The 17,588-nt window shown below is 31.9% G+C and overlaps 2 protein-coding genes across 4 annotated transcripts; both read right to left on the bottom strand.

Annotated features, from left to right (window-relative positions):
- Positions 1-5,028: 5,028 nt before the first annotated feature.
- Positions 5,029-12,432, bottom strand: LOC112007675 (F-box/kelch-repeat protein At3g23880). Of its 3 annotated transcripts, none has more exons than XM_065776064.1 (3): positions 11,134-12,432; positions 5,802-6,069; positions 5,029-5,076 (listed from the first exon to the last, which is right to left on the bottom strand). In XM_065776064.1, exons 1-3 carry the CDS (start codon positions 12,288-12,290, stop codon positions 5,044-5,046), a joined length of 1,458 nt encoding a protein of 485 aa, XP_065632136.1. In that variant the 5' UTR covers positions 12,291-12,432; the 3' UTR covers positions 5,029-5,043. The 3 variants fall into 3 exon arrangements, with proteins under 3 accessions (XP_065632136.1, XP_065632135.1, XP_065632137.1); XM_065776063.1 differs by lacking the exon at positions 5,029-5,076 and adding an exon at positions 5,285-5,680 and having other exon boundaries at positions 11,134-12,431; XM_065776065.1 differs by lacking the exon at positions 5,029-5,076 and adding an exon at positions 5,625-5,732.
- A 2,947-nt stretch (positions 12,433-15,379) lies between these two features.
- LOC112005220 (putative F-box protein At3g10240) lies at positions 15,380-16,225 on the bottom strand. Its single transcript, XM_024037502.1, has one exon. The coding sequence runs from the start codon at positions 16,223-16,225 to the stop codon at positions 15,380-15,382; it is 846 nt and encodes a 281-aa protein (XP_023893270.1).
- Positions 16,226-17,588: the final 1,363 nt, after the last annotated feature.

The raw sequence follows: 17,588 nt of genomic DNA on the forward strand, positions 1-17,588 counted from the left end.
AGTCAGGAAAAACGTGCTGGTATCGGTGTGGTGATAAGAAACGAGGCTGGCCTGGTCATGGCCCCCCCTCACAAAGCAAATTCCTTTGTCTTCAACTGTTCTAGAGGTCGAGACCCTAGCGGCACGAGGATCTCTGGAACTAGCAATTGAGATAGGAGTAAACAGAGTCATTCTTGAGGGGGGATTGTGCAATTCTCATCAATGCTTTCCAACGCAACAGCCACATAGCAGGGGAATAAGACCAAATGAACCAATGTGGACCAAATAAGATCAAAGGGACCAAATAAGACCAAGTCGAACGATATTGACCCAATTGAACATAATGGACTGAGAATGACCAAATTGGACCGAATCGACGAAGTGGACCGAATAAGACACCAAATGGACCAAAGAGGACCGAATTGAACATAATGGACCAAATAGGACCAAATTAGACAGAATAGGACCGAATAAGACCAAAAAGAACCAACGTGGACCGAATAAGACCAAATTGGACCAAATAAGACCGAAGTGGACTGAATTGAACATAATTGACCATGTAGGACCAAAGTGGATTGAATAGGACCGAATTTGACCAAATGGACTGAATTGGACCGTAGCGTACCAAGAATGACCAAATTAGATAGAATGGACTGGATAACCTTTTGAAAAGATATTGTTTCATTCCAACCTCAAAAATTAAAACAATGCAGCGTTTATGTTTAGCACTTGTTGCTTTAGCAAAAATCAATTCACCTATTTCTCTCTCCTAACTCTTCACTTCTTCTAGACAAAACAAAAAACAAAAAACTCTTTCTTCCCCTTTCAAATTTAAATGCACACTACAGATAAGCTCCTGGCAAAGCAATGGCAGCTCTAGGAATTTTTTTTAGGATAATCATTAAAAGTCTTAAATTAAACAAAATTTAATAAAATAAAACTTAAATATATTGACTTCACAAAAAAAAAAAAAAAAAAAAAATACATAAGATTTAGGATTAAATCGATACAATACTCCACTAATTTCTTTTTTAAGGAACTTATGGTCAAAAGGTTGAAAAAAGCCTCTTTGTAAATATACTAGTTTTACTTGATCATTAATATGAAAAGATGAGACATTTTGTTATAGCTTAAAATCTAAAAGAAAATTATTTAAGTAAATACAAATTTACTTAGAAGATGAATCTTGTAATATAAGTGACTTCTTTATAAGAAATTTGTCCATAGTGCTAATAAAAGAATAAATGATAAACTATAAATTCATTCAACATATTCAATTTAGGCATTCAACCATTATATTGTTCCATATTGTATCAAAGCATTATTTTAGTGCATATGCATGTATCACATAAATCCAACAAACTTAACTAAAGATTAAAGCAAGCATTAATAGACTAGCTATTCGAAATTGTGCATTTTAAAAAAAAAAAAATAGTGATTTTAAGATATGCATTTAGAAAACACAATTTAGAAAATTTAATAAAATAAAACTTAAATATATTGACTTCACAAAAAAAAAAGTGCAAATACATAAGGTTTAGGATTAAATCGATACAATACTCCACTAATTTCTTTTTTAAGGAACTTATGGTCAAAAGGTTGAAAAAAGCCTCTTTGTAAATATACTAGTTTTATTTCATCCTGATCATTAATATGAAAAGATGAGACATTTTTTTATAGCTTAAAATCTAAAAGAAAATTATTTAAGTAAATACAAATTTGCTTAGAAGATGAATCCTGTAATATAGGCGACTTATTTATAAGAAATTTGTCCATAGTACTTGTAAAAGAATAAAGGATAAACTATAAATTCATTCAACATATTCAATTTAGGCATTCAACCATTATATTGTTCGATATTGTATTAAAGCATTATTTTAGTGCATATGCATGTATCACATAAATCCAACAAACTTAACTAAAGATTAAAGCAAGCATTAATAGACTAGCTATTCGAAAATGTGCGTTTTAAAAAAAAAATAGTGATTTTAAGATATGCATTTAGAAAACACAATTTAAAAAATCAAAATTAAACATTTAATTTGGGCTTTTAGGCTAATTTGTTTGTTTGGACAATTTTTTATTAGTGCTAAGTCCACAATATTTTAGCAACACTTTCACAATGAAGTTTAAATGACAAGTTGTTATTGGTTCTAATTTAATCCTATCACTGAAATTACTTTTTTGTAGGGATGGACCTAGGATTTTAAGTTAGTGGGGGCTGGATTATAAAGGAAAAAAAAAAAAAAAAAACCCTAATAGGCATCCATATAGTATTACAAAGTTATAAATACACAAAATTGTTATTTTTAAATACATTAAAATGTAACCATTTACCAACAAAGACAAAGACAAAGACCAAAAAAAAAAAAAGTTTTTTTTTTCTTTAATACTAGGTTGGCTAGGATTTTTTTTTTTTTTTATTATTATTATTATTATTATTATTATTATAATATTAATTTTTTTTTTGTCGAAGTTAGAGTATTCATGGTGGTATTTAACAAATTTGAGCTTTTAACACCATAAAAAGCTATTTTATTTTATTTTATCACGTCACTTTATAATACACTCAATATCAAATATTCTATTTTTTTTTATCACTTCATTTAAAATAATATAAACAAATCATTAAATAAAAAGGAAGAGAGATAATTTGAGTTTTTTAATTGAAGGAATAGATATAATCTTAATAAAATATTTTATTTTTTTAACAACTTGTTACGGTCAACTGATATTTATACCAATTTATTGTAGTTGCAAAAAATTTAGCTTTAGCTTCTTCAATAACACATAATTTTTTGTTCTTTGGTGGTAATATAGTTTTTTTTTTGCTAAGATACAATCACCATTGTGAATGTTTTGTTGTTTTTGGTAAGCTTTTGGGTTGGATAGTTGCCATTTGGGTGAGGCTTGCTAGGCTTATTGAGGAAAATGGAGGACCTAAGGTTTTTGAAGGGGCTACAACTAAAAAAAAATTTGGTTGGTAATCATAATGTGAAATAGTTGCGAACATTACATTTTTTACAGTTTTTTTTTGGTTCAACCTTCAATGGACCAAAATTTTAGAGAGGTCAAATTTTTATTTAGAGTGCTCAAGATTTTGTTAGGGTGGTCAAGTGTGTTTTCTAAGGTGGTCATCAACACATATTAATTTAAAATTCAATTTTTTAAGGTATATAAATTAAATAATAATAATAATAATAAAAATCAGGTCAGGATGGTCAAGTGACTACCTTGAGTAAGGCATGGCGCCACCCCTGCTAGCAAAGTGAGACCAAGCTTTGCACTGTTGCACCTTTACAATAATATTATACTTTCCAAGTAATTTCTGTTTAGATCAAACCCATCTTAATTTTTTTTCTTTCTCTCTCTTAACTCTTCAGTTCTCTCTCTCTCTTCTTCTAGCAAAAAAAAAAAAAAAAAAACTCTTTCACTTCCCTTTTCAGTTTAAATGCACACTAATGTACCTATTTCTTTTGAAAATTATATATTGATGGATCTTCCTTCTTTTGATGGATCAACAATTCATCTACGAGTTCATGGGCAAAAACTCCTTTCTCAGTGTCTGTAAATAAATAAATATTGCCGACTCTGTCTCTTTATTTCTTTCTTTCATTTTTTTTTTTCAAAATTTTATTTGAAGTACCGAGTTTGTGGTTTGCAATGTTTGAGGGAAGATAGACTTGGGGAGATTGAAGCTTCAAATTTATCAAACACTTATTCAGTATCTAAGAGATAAAAAATACTAATACTCTACATTAGTATCTAAGAGGTAATGGGTTTTTGATAATCAAACTAGATGGTGGTTTGTTTCTTTTCATTTGACCTATTTATTGGTTGAGATTTTTACTAAGCCACGCTGTTTTTGTAATTTATGATTTGGCTTTTGGTGAGTGATTTAAATATATTACATGAGGATGTGATTAAGAAAATTAGTTGAATTGGGTACTATTTAGACCAAAGGCAAAGATAAGTTGAGTAAATAATCTGGTTTTGTTGGGCATGTAGAGAGATCAATGAGGAAGAAGCTTAATCAACAAATCAAGCTCCTCCACACCACATGTAGTCAGAGCACATACCCATGTATCTATATGGATTGGGTCACATTCGAAATGCCAATTGAGGCAAAACTTTTGTGGGATTTGAAGTGCTAAGAGCCTAGGAGTAATTATATATTCTATTTCGAATCCATAGTGTTTGATAAAATGCTTAACAGAAGGTTTATAATTTTTATTCAGTTGTATGATGTGGCAGCATATATAATTGACATGAGTGAAACAAATTAACTTAGCTACGGTTTAGAAAGTTGTTATTATTTTTAGGTGAATAATTTTCTTTTACCTATTGAGGGGTTAAGTATTATTTGGAAGCAAAGTTTTAAAATAACCACCACAATCTACACATATTCTATGTCTTACTAAAAATATTGTTAAATATATTATACTGGTACACCTTTGTTAAAAATTTGTTAAATATGCTTAACCATGTCTAGCTCAACCATCATTGAAGTTGCTTGCTTTAGTTATTTATATATTTATTGGTCAAGTATCATGTACAGCTGTCCTCAAGGGCCTTGACAATATCAAAGTGTGTTCGTTGCTTTGCCTAGACATGAATCACTATGCAACCTTAGTAGTTAAAATACTATTTAAGATGCTTCATAAGATCAATGCCTTAGACATTTCGAATGACAAAGGATAGGTTCAAGGTGTTTGACATGCATAATGTATGCTTGCAATTAATTGGTTTATGATCAACTGATGGTAGGCAACAAAATATGCCTACATGCTCTAAAGTTTCTACTACAATTGTAGGTGATTTTGGCAATAAAAATATCTACCATTTATGCTATAATACATGTACAAAAATTTCCACAACCATTTTAATTTACATAAAAAGCTTACAGCATTATCCACATTACGTGGGCAATCTTCTAGTTTGAAACCTTATATATATATATATATAATCGGAAGTATATTATTGCACCTCTGTTATTAATTATTAGAAACAACGGAACAATGGAGAGCATGCTATGCATGTCTCCTGTGTGTATCGACAAAGGGATCAGAGAGGAGATGATCTTGAGGCCAGGGACACCTGTCATGATTATATATATTCGGTTGTAATACATGGATGCTTTGGGAAGCTGAAATCAAAATTCTCCATGGTAACTCGATCCAAAGTGGCTACCATTATATCTTTTTTCAGTCAATAAGAACACTAGGCAAGATAAAGAATACTAAACAAGGTACACGGTATCAAGAAGAGAATTCAAAATGAAAGAGGACAACTTTTTAGGCAACTATTGAGGGTAAATTGTCAAGTTTCCTATATCATTATGATCCATAATTTTTGAGGCAATATGTTTGGTCACAGAAAGTATCATTTTCTTCTTCTTTTTTCCTGATTTTACTAAAAATGAAAAAGTTATCAAACCATCTAATAAAGAATATCCTATCATAATACAAATTCCTCTAAATTCACTAAAGATTACTTCTAAACATTCAACAAACTACTTTTCATATCAATCACAAATTCCACCATTGTCAAATTTAGACTCTACTTTTTTCCCAAGTATAACAAAATATCACATCAAAATCTCACTCCCACCGCAAGGTCACATTTCTTGACCTACAAAAGAGGATCTTTGTTGAACTTGTGTTGAACTTTGATCTGCAGCACCACTAAATGTGTGTCCAGCCTAAACGATATAGTGAATAACTTCAATTAACATTATAACACAACTCTAAATGCTGCATAAAACAATACATTTATGTTAAAAAAAAAAAAAATTTATAATAAAAGCATACAGAAGCAATAACCTGGCCACTTAGTTGTTGAATCAAAACTAGCAATCTTGATTTTACAGTGTCCGTTTCCTTCAAGCCTGATTTAAGCATTTCCTCCATATGCTGTTGTAGTATTGGCTCTTGTTGATGTTGTACTGCCTCTTGTACAGGCAATAGTATTGTCTCTTGATGTAGTATTGACTCCTGTAGATGGCGGAATTTCTCTTCATGTTGTATTGTCTTCTGTAGCATGCATCTTACCTCTTGTAGCATGCGTACTCTCTCTTCGTCGGCAGTCAACCTGGAAATTTGGAAGGAATAGATACACCAAAAGGCTTTAGATGGTTGAGATACAAAAAAAAAATTTGAACTATGTAATACCAACAAATATCATATTAGATCGCAACCCATTATAGAAAATCCACACAATCAACCATTTAAACCAGAGAAAAGGAAGCCATGAAGTGAATTTCTTGCAGACTAAGTGTGACCAAAGAAAGAATCCTCTAAATCTTTTGGGAATGAAGAACAAATATAAGTATAAAAGACCTCAACTCAATTGAAGTGAATTCAGAGAGGATCCTCTGAATCTTTTGGGCATGAAGAAGCATCGAATAGGAGTACTACTAAAGAAAAAAATGAGATACAAAACCCAACTACAAAAATAACTAGAACCCCAAACCCAAAAATAAACACACATTTCTATCATCAACTAAACAAATCTCAAAAACCCAATGAAATTCCGAAACTGAATCAATGTAATTGATAAAAGAAATAAAGCCTGGAAAAAAAAGAGTATCTGAAAGCACTAATAGGTCTCAAATTGGTAAAAATAAAGCTCTAATTGCCAAGCGAGGATCAAACCTAATCATAAAAAGTGAAAGATAAAAATAATGCCTAAATCAATGAATAAAATTTAGAAGAAATCCATGTGAAAATCAAAATGTAAACAAAGAAAAATGCAGATCAATAAGAGGGGTGGATTGGGTTCCAATAACTTTCTTTTTGGGGACCTGAATTTGAAGCAAAGAAATAGAAAGAAAATGTGCAATGCAATTGTTAGAGAGAAAAGGGTAAGAGATAAATTGTTTTCTACCAGAGATGGTGGCCAGAGATTAAGTGTTAGAGAATAGTGAAATTGAATGTTAATATTGAAGTGGATGTTGGCCAGAGATTAAGTTTTGGGGAAATGGAATTCTATAATCACAAGTTTGAGAACTCTTTAATGCTATTTATGTCACTTTGATTCCAAAAAAAAAAGTGGTGGTGTCAGTATTAATGATTTTCACCATATTACCTTGGAAATGTCTATGTGCCTATGGCAAAGATGTTGGCTAATCTCTTTACTTCACCAAAAAAAAAAAAAAAAAAGTGTTCATGGATCACTTAAATGTTGAAGATTGGCAAATCCCTTATTTCGTGTTTATTGCCAATGAATGTCTTGATAGAAAACTTGATGGCAGTGTTTTTGGAGTAATTGCCTAATTGGTAAGCTGGACACAGAAATGATATATGATCATTTTAACCATCGATATTTCATATATCTATTAGAAATACTTGATTTTGGTGAAAATGGAGGAAGTGGGTTTGGATTTCTATTAGGAAAATATGGTACTCTATCAAGTTTAACAAAAGCAAGTTGAAGGAGGAAGCATCACTCTTATCGAAAATACATTATCTAGTCTACCAATGTATTTCTTAAAAAAAAATTATGTATTTCTTTCAAATTTTTTTATAAGTACATTTTATTTCAATTTTGACGATCCCTATTCATGTTGCTAATAGATCAAAAATTAATAAGAGAACTTAAGGGGGCTTGGGTGAACCTAACAACCTTCATTTAGTGGACTATGGATTGGTGCATTCCTCATTAAACTTGGGAGGATTATGCTGCATAAGTTTAGTACATTTAATCAACCTCTTCTAGGGAAATGATTGTAGGTTTTGAATAGAGAGGTATTGAGGCATCTCATTAAGTAAAATATGGAAATCATTCGGAGGGGGCAATAGATGCAGCCAGGGAGTCACATTGGGTAGGTGTATGGCAGAGTACTAATGGATGTTGAATTTTTTTTTCTCAATATAGCCATTTTTTATCAGTATTGTATGTGCAACGGTAGCTTTGAATTAGTTGACCATCTTATAAGTCCAATTTCAGCACTTACGATCTCTTTTAACAGATTATTAAACAATCTAATACCCATACCACCCATGAACTTCCGAGCTTCAATAGGAACTCTATCAAACCACATAACTTTTCTGATTTTCATCTTCCTTAATGTGTCCTTCAACTGTCCCAATTCTTCATTCGAACCTATGATTTCAATAGATATAATAAGTTCTCCCCAATTTCTTGCATGAATTAAATAAAAAATTTTGTCAAAATAGCTTCTTCAATTTTCTTTATTCTCTTCTTCCTTTACTAAAACCATTTGATTTCCCATCTTTGATACACTTGGCATGATTCAAGTCACTCGCTTTCTTTTCCCTTCCTTTTTTTTTTTGATAAGTAATAAGATATATTGATATAAAAAAGGAACACCCTAGTACACATGGAGTGAACAAGGGAACTTTCTTTTCCCTTCCCTTGCGTACTTATAAAATACTTCCCATCTATCCTTGTTCCTAACATGCTAAAAAGCCTTAAATTTAGCCTCTAGAATCTCCTTTTTTGCTCCCTTCTTCACCACATTGTATTTTGCATAAGCCTTCCTAATTTATGCGTGTAGTAAACTTAAATAATTATCTCACTTTACCAAAATTGTTGTCTAAACCTCTTCATTCTAACACAAAAACTTCTTGGATGATGGCATGCATCCTATAGATTCTACAAGTATCTCTTTGGCCACTCTTATAGTACACCAAACCGTTTCATTCCAAATTTTATAAACATTTTATTATATATGTATCCCAAATTTTATAACTAATGTTTGAATCCATGTTAAAGGTAAGTGTGACTCCCTCCTCTTCAACCAAGTTTTCATCCATATGAAATCAAGATATATATATATATATATATTTATATATTCAATGGAGAAGAAAAGCAATGCAGTTTTTGTAATTTTTTAAGATACTTTTGTGTCATCCATATGAAATCAAGATATATATATATATATATATTTATATATTCAATGGAGAAGAAAAGCAATGCAGTTTTTGTAATTTTTTAAGATACTTTTGTGTTCATCATAGTGAGTATTTTCATCAATAAAACCACTATTACTTATCCAAAAAAAAAAAGCAAAACAAAACAAAAAAAAAACAACGCAACTACTGTTCATGTGTAGTGTACAAGGTTCATTACAGAGTCACTGAAAAATACATTTGTCCAAAAAATCCAGCATAGTAGAGAATGAAGACTGCTTAAAGCACCTCATGTCTTATTTTATATCCCTGCCCTCCATGTACTCTTTCAATTCGCCAACCATCTATCACAACATGATCATTAAAGCCTCCTCCAATAAAATCCTTCTCCCTATTTGATGTCCTTTGAATAAACTCTTTCTTAATGGATTCTTCAAAACCTATTTACTGAAGCGGTTGAATGGGTTTTAAGGAATAATGGATGTTAAAGAAAGACTCAATTCACTCCAGTTCTCAATCATTAAATTGAAAACTAAAACTAATATTCCACAATGGACTTCCTCCTCCACTGGTTGTTCCAAACAAGAACTTACCAAGAGCTATAATTTACACTCCATCCATATTGAAGGGAAATGTTTTCTGAAGTTTTGATATTTTGGTATGGCAAAACACAAGTCAACAAAAAATAAGTCCAATAGTAGGGAAAATGTTTTCAACAATGTTACACGCTCAATAGACCACAAAAGTAAACTTCACACCAACAGAAAAAATAATTATAAAAAAAAAAAAACCTCTTCAATGGGAACTTACCTCTCATCACCCCCATTCTCTCTCTCTAGAATTATTTTCATAAATGAAACTTTTTGTTCATAGAATTATTTGAAATTACAAGAAATATATATGATTTTCCATGCAAGCCAATTTCCTGGCTCATTTTCATGGTTGCAACCAAACAATAGTTAAACGAGTCAGTTTTCCACAAAAGGAATCATTTTCCAAAAGACTTTCCATTGAAACAAATGAAGTGGCAGTGCTGGATTTCTAAGAAATCCTGAATTAAATTGGTATCAAAGCCCTCTACAAATTTTGTCCAATGGCATTGTCCTGACACAAAACTATATTGATTTTTCCAATACAATTGCCAACCCTTGGGGCCAAAACTTATCCAAAAAAACTAATTAATGCCAATACTATTTTTTAACGTCTTAACAGATATTCAATCACTCTCCCGAAGTTTTATTGTGTGACTTAATATTACAATAATTCATATGGCTTTGGATATCTCTTTTGTTCTTATATGTGGGAATTAAAGTGCTTTTCCTCCACAGTGTACACGGCTACACCCCTTATGTTTCATTAAAGAAATATTTACTTATGAAAAAAGTATTTTTCCTCCACTCGTCAGGCCTTTTTTAGCATTTAAAATCCCAATTAAAAATTAATCGACTATCCTATGCCCATACCACCCAAGACTTTAATAAAAATTCCAGTATTCCACCAAACCCCATAAATTTTCTGACTTCCATCTTCCTTAACCTGTCCAACCATTTTGATTCTTCATACAAACCTATGTTCTATCCTCAATAGAGTTATTAAGTTCTATGCATTACCTTGCATTAATTCCATTTCTTTTACCTATCAAAGAGATATTCAGTCATGCTGAACACTAAGTACTTTTTCATTTAAAAAAAGAAAAACTTAGCTTTGTTATATCACCCACCCTGATGTGACTCCCACTATCAAGACAACATAATTCATTAAATCAATCAAAACCCATGAAAAACGTCATGACTCTACCAGTCTACCTGCAGTTACACGGTTACAACAACTTTTACATGTTTGGCCTGAACCCATACCTTGTTGAATTTACATTGATGCAATACAATATGACAAGTACAAAACAAAGTTCAGAAGGCAATGACAAACAATAACGGAAAAATCTCAGAAAGTCTAATGGAACAGGAAAAGTAAAACACATTTTCAGATTGAGTGTGGATTAGATGTGACGAGTTTAGCACATACAGCAAGATAGTAACATCAGTCTTTCATTTATATTTACTGTTTCTAATTTGCAAATGCTAATCTAATAATCAAAATTATCACAAAAATAATATTTAATAAATTTGACTAGTCTTTGTAGCCATTCAGGAACAAATTAGCACCCAAAAGCAGTATTATTGAGATTTGAAAATTAATGTATACTTACAACCACACAATAACAAAAATGAGATAGAACTAAGGAAAATAACTGCTGAAATTTTGAGTAGAATGAAGATTTTACCTGCATTTCCTCTTCCTGCCCCTTCTGGAAACTACATCATTTGGTTTGTCAAGTAAGACAAGGTTCTCCATGTAATTATCAACACAAAAATAGTATTGCCTCCCACAAATCCCCAACTTCTTAACTTGTTGGCTCTCAGGGTCATGTAAAGAGAGCTCCCAATCACCTGGTACGTTTGTATGTACTAATATATGTCCATTCTTCCGCAGACCTAATACCCTTACAATTTCTCCGTTGAGATCAACAGTGAACAGTTTAGTCCAAGAATCAACGATGCCATACTCTTTCATCACCCAAATGGAACAACGCTTATTAACTGTATCCTTATGAGCATCATGGCATAACAGTGAAAGCAATCCCCCAATTACCGACGTATGAACATCATCCCTCCCGCTGAAAGCACCATTTGGCACCGAAATCACACGAAAAACCTCGTCACCCAAATCAAACGACAAAACTAAAGGACTCGAGGAATTGCCATTATGAGCTGCAAAATGTACAGCCCCATTTAAAGAAGCTTCTGGAACCGAGTAATTGTTAAAACTAGTCCAAGGCGGAAATGAGTCGCCAGCATTAGTTATTCTCCAAGAGCCCTCACTTAGAGAGTAAACCTCAACCATAGGTATCTCGGGCAGGCGATGACTGTTACATGGAAAGGCAAGGCTCACCACTTTATAGTCATTGGTTTTCGGATCAAACCCCAATGCTAGATGAGTGGAAACATGGCCGTGAGTCTTGGCGCTAATGCGAGGCTTGGGAAGCGTAATGAATTTTCTAACAGAGGGATTCCAAAGAATAAAGCGGTCTTGTTCATGAAAACTGAACAACCCATTCACGTAACCGACTAACATAAAATGGTGGATACGGCGAGTGGTTAGTGGGAACTCAAGCTGTTGAATTTGCTCAAATGAGGAGTCATTGTTATCGTGAAACAATTTGTAGTGCTCTATATTGGGTCTAGAAGTGCAGTGCCTAACAATTAGTTTGTTGGAATTGGGGGAAAGTGAGAGTGATTGAGTGAGGTGGGAATTGATGAAATTAGGGTTTGCGATTAGAGAGTTCCATGATTTTGAAACGCACCTGAATCGAATTAGGGATTTGACTGGTACTCTCTGCAATATCTCCAGCACCACTTCCTCTGGGAGATAGTCTGACATAGGTATCCTTCTTTCTTTCTCCCTTTGCTGCTGCTGCTTCACCTGAAGTTTCAAGCTTTTTGGGAAATTTTCAATTTGAAAGAATGGCGTGATAGATGGAGATGAAATTGCATTGCTTTGTAGACATACAAGTTCGTTAATAAGAATTGCCAAATAAATTTTAAAAAAATTTTCCTTTTTTTAATTTTAATAAAAATGAAAAACTTTGTGAAAAATGTTCAGGGGCGAATTACAATAAACCCAACCGTTTTCACTTTGCTGCACTTTACCCGTATGAAATTATCTCTATTATCCCACCTCAGTTTAAGGGTAAATATATCTTTTTGCTCTATTTTTATATCTCTCTTCTCCCAAAACATAAAAAACCAAGAGAAAACAAAAACATAAAAAATCTGGAGAAAACAATATCAAAAAATGCTTTTGCTATATGTTTTCATAGTCACCCTATAGTTTATTTATTTATTTATTATTATAATTAAATGTAAATTTTGAAAATCTAACAATTAAATTTTATATTCATTATATTTTTAAAATGCATGTCAAATTTTAAATGTTATTTACTATTTGAAATTTAAACATTTTATTGATGACACTAGATTCATTACATGTGCTTTGCGCGTGGAATAATGCTCTTATTTATTTATTTTTGGTTTAGTATTATAATGTTTAAAAGTGACATATAAATAATGTTTTTTTTTTTCTAATAAAGAAAGAGGTAAGGTAATGTAGAATAATGTTTAAAAATGAGATAGAAAACTGTAAAAAGTTGAAACCCAATAAGACATTTGAATTTATTGATTGTGATAAGAATAAGATGATATGGATGAGAATTTGTGATAATAGTATAGAATTTAGATAACAAAAATTTTAGAATGTTTTAAAGAATTAAAAAAAAAAAAAACCCTAGAAATTTCAAGATAAGAATGAGTAGTTTTTATGTGAGGTAGTGGTTTTATTTTTTTATTTTTTTGAAGAAGTAATTTTGTATTTGTTTTTCTTATGAAGATAATTAAAGTATTTGAATTCAGATAGATAACAAATATAGATAGGAATCAGATATTTAAATACAAATAGTTGATGAGGGTAACAGTTTTTTTCTTTTTCTTTTTCTTTTTGTTTCCTTTTGTACGCGAGATAGTATTATTGTTTTAACATTTTTTGTAGGAAATAAAAAATTAAATTAAAGAGTATGTTATTTCAGAATTTGTATGAGGATATTTTGGTAAACCAAAAATTGAAAACGAAACAAGGGAATCCTCTTATTAATAATATAGAAGATAGATAACTATTGACCTTTGATTTTATTGAAATTTTGCAAGTATGGGATTATAATAAAAACATGTAATTCAACAGTTAGATTTTCAAAATTCTTATTCAACAAAAAGATATAGAAGTTTGAATAGTTTTTCTCCAAATTAGGTTTTTTTTTAAAAAATAATAGAAACCTTTTCTCTTATCAAATTAGTAAATTTTTTTTTTAGATAGTTACAACTCTTTTCGTCATAGAACTCCAAGTATTTTGTGTAAAAAGAATTATTAATTAAGTTACAAGATTCTTGGCAAATTGATTGAAATTTAAAAGGACTTTTAACAAAAAATTGAGGCAAGCACAAGATTAAAATGAACATAGAATATGAGATGAGATTGGAGATGAAGCATTTAATGTTACGTAACTAATAGGAATGAACAAATTGATATGACAAATTATATCAAACATTAAGGCTTAAAGTCCAAAATTGTAAACTTTTTTTTTTTTTTTGATAAATCCAAAATTGTAAACTTAAAGGTCAATTTGGTAGGCGTTTTTGCTTTTGTTTTCAAAACAGTATGATAATAATTTTCAAAAAATTGAAATTAAAACTAGTTTTTAATTAATTTTTATATTATACGTGTTTGGCTCCTATTTTTAAGAACAATTTAAAAAAAAAAAAAATAGTTGGGAGACCATTTCTATTTTTGAGATTTTTTTTAATAAAAAATAATTTACAAAAGAAAGAAATTACTCTTTTTTTTTTTTTTTAAAATAATGATAAAAGAATAGAGTTCATGAACTTTTTTTTTAGAGATATGTTATGTTCACAACAAATCTTAAGTGGTCGGTTGTTATGGATGGAAAAAAAGTAATTCAAGTTGTGAATTCAAATCTATATAATAATAATAATTGTGCGGGTCGCAAATGAGGCCTATGGGCTCAGCCCCACTTGGGCTCACAACTTATTTGTTTGGTGGGCTGAATTTCCTACTATGGGTAGTTCTCCAACTAAGAACTCAATGAGATCACTTTTCTCTTTCTCGGCAACACACTACTTCCTCTTCCTCCCCTCAACTGTTTTCTGTGTCACTTTTCTATTGCCACTCTTCTCTCCCCTCCTTTTTTTTTCCCACCCTTCTCTTCTCAAAACTTCTTGTATTTATAGTCCAGAGTTTAGTGGGGAGGTCATAATTACTTGCCAATGAGTGCCACCGGCGGTCCAGTATTATCGATCGTAAGTGGGTGGTCAGGTAGGAGTGGGAAACGGTGAGGGTGGCGTTGGAACTTGGTTCCCACCTCTACGATAGTTCTCAGCAGCGGTGCCCTTCCGTGGCACGGCCGGGTAGGTACAGCGCGGGGCATCTCGAGAGTCAAATATCTATCACTGCTCGGGAAGGTGTTGCCGAGAAACGATGAAGAGGCAAGGCTCGGGCTTGCAGTACGCGTGGCCCGGGGGTGGGCCGCCGGGTAGAAGGGGATTGGCCTCATGGGCCATATACCCAGGCCAGGATCCAAGGCCCAATATAGGATACGGTGCGGGGGCCGTACAATAATAATAATAATAATAATATAAAGGAGTATTAGAATCAGTTGGGATAATATTCTTTAGTTTGTGTTTTAAGGTGGGGAATGTCACCCATGTAAGGATTTGGCATATATTTGTGGTAGGAATCACTCTATAGAAAAAGTTACACCTTGATTTATACGCATGTTCAATGGACAAGAATTTCTTAGTTCATTTAAGGTTTTTATATTTAGTATTAAATTAACGATTGTCTCAAAAGTTTAAATTATTAGGATATAGCTTTACAAGAATTCAAGATCTTCTGCTCTAATATCATATATTATTGATTATGGAACAACGCTCACCCATATACTCATGGCATATTAGAGAAAGCAATCCCTTGAATACCAAGATAACAATATCAGCCTCAAATTTGAAATTACCATTTGGCCAGGATATCACGCGGAAAACCTCATCACCGAAATCAAGTGACAAAAGTATTGAACCGAGGCCATCACACCAATCTGCAGCAAAACAAACAGCTCCATTTAAAGAAACTGCTGTTGATAGGAAATCATCCTTGATATAAACCCAAGGCGGATACGAGTCCCCACCACTCGTTATTCTCCAAGATCCCTCGTTAACAGAGTAAACCTCAACCACAGGTTTTTTGGAGCTAAGATATTTATATTGAAATGCAAATCTCACCAGCTTATAATCATTGGTACTCGAATCAAATCCAAACGCTAGATCATATGCAAAGGAGTCCGTAACGGAAGGGTTGGGAAGGGCAATAAATTTTCTAATACAGGGATTCCAAACAATATAGCGGCCTGGTTCATAAAGGCAAAGGCAAAACAATCCATTAACGTAACCGACTAATTTAAAATTGCGACCAAAACTATTCAGAAACTCAAGTTCTTGAATTTGTTCAGATGACAAGTCATTATTGTCATTGTCTTTTTCGGGAATTAATTTGTAACCCATGTTGACATCCGAATACTTAACAATTAATTTGTTGGAATTGGAGTGTGATCGAGTGAGACTGGAATTGATGAAGGCAGGACTTGTGATTAGAGAGTTCCATGATTTGGATACGTACCTGAATCGGATTAGGGATTTCACGGGTAGTCTATGCAGGATGTCCAGCAACACATCGCATGGCGGATACTCCGTCATTCCGTATCTTTCTTTTCTCTCTTTTTTTCTCGGCTTTACCGAATTTAGAGTGTCGAGAAAATTTTCAATTTGAAGCACTTGTTGTGTGCCTTGTGGGTTGTTGTGCATGTGACTTTTATTTGGATTGCTAAAGTCGGTTTGGCTTTATCCTAGTGATAGTAGAAAACAAAGTTCTACTTGGTTTTGGTTTCGTGCACAGTAATATAGGAATTCAAGTCCTAGTTCGTTTAGTACTTCTGTTATATATATATATATATATATTAGACTAGTGCAAATACAATAGGTTGCTTTATTATTTGTGTGAAAGAGTTAATGGTGTATTTAGGGCTTGGGTATTGTGAGAGTACTTGTGTGCTACTATTATGTCTATAAGGAACCATGTAAATCCTTATGTCTATTATTTTCTTCTCTCTTCTTTAATTTTGCGTTTAGTGGGCGTATTTTCACAATAGTCTTGTGACAGACAATTAAATTTCACTGACAAAAATTATATTTTTTTCCTTAAAAAAATTTGAAATAGTATGTGTGTTGTAGGCAAGGTTTTCAAACCCGGATCGTTCATTGAACTGTAAAAGGGAGATGTTCAAAGTTTTTGAGGTTGAACCGGGGTCGAACCGTGATGACGTCATAATTAATCTAATAATTAATTAAAGCCTAAATATAGATATTAAATTTATAAAACTAGCAAAATTGATTAATATATCTATATATGTGAGGGAAATTTAATGATTTTCAAGCATATATTTAATAATTAAATAAGAAAGTTAATAAAATAAAATAATAACCATGAAAACATTAAAATTTATGATTAATTTTTGAAGTAAAGTTGAATATCTTTGAAGGATTTTAATTATAATTTTTTTTATTCCTTGTAAGAGATAGGGAAATTTAATGATTTTCAAGCATATATTTAATAATTAAATAAGAAAGTTAATAAAATAAAATAATCTCCATGAAAACATTAAAATTTATGATTAATTTTTGAAGTAAAGTTGAATATCTTTGAAGGATTTTAATTATAATTTTTTTTATTCCTTGTAAGAGACGGATAATTTAATTAAGTAGAATAAAATTGTGTTAAATTGTTTTTATAAATAAAAAAAAATTGCTAAAGGGTTGGACCGCACAGTTCTTGCCACCGGTTTGTGTGGTCCAACCCCAGTTTTAGGGGTTCACGGAATTGCTACATATGCCCAGTTTTTTATGCTTAAAAAATCAGTTTTCATCCCAGTTCCTAGTTTTCATGGTCCGATCTCCCGGTTCGGTCCGGTTTTGAGAACTATGGTTGTTGGCCCTGCAAGTTCTTTAGTAAATATCCTTATTTTTCTATTCTTTTCTTTTTCAATTTCAATAAAAATGAAAA

The sequence above is a fragment of the Quercus suber genome, unplaced genomic scaffold, assembly GCF_002906115.3.
Source record: "Quercus suber isolate HL8 unplaced genomic scaffold, Cork oak 2.0 scaffold_127, whole genome shotgun sequence".
Lineage (NCBI taxonomy): Eukaryota > Viridiplantae > Streptophyta > Magnoliopsida > Fagales > Fagaceae > Quercus > Quercus suber.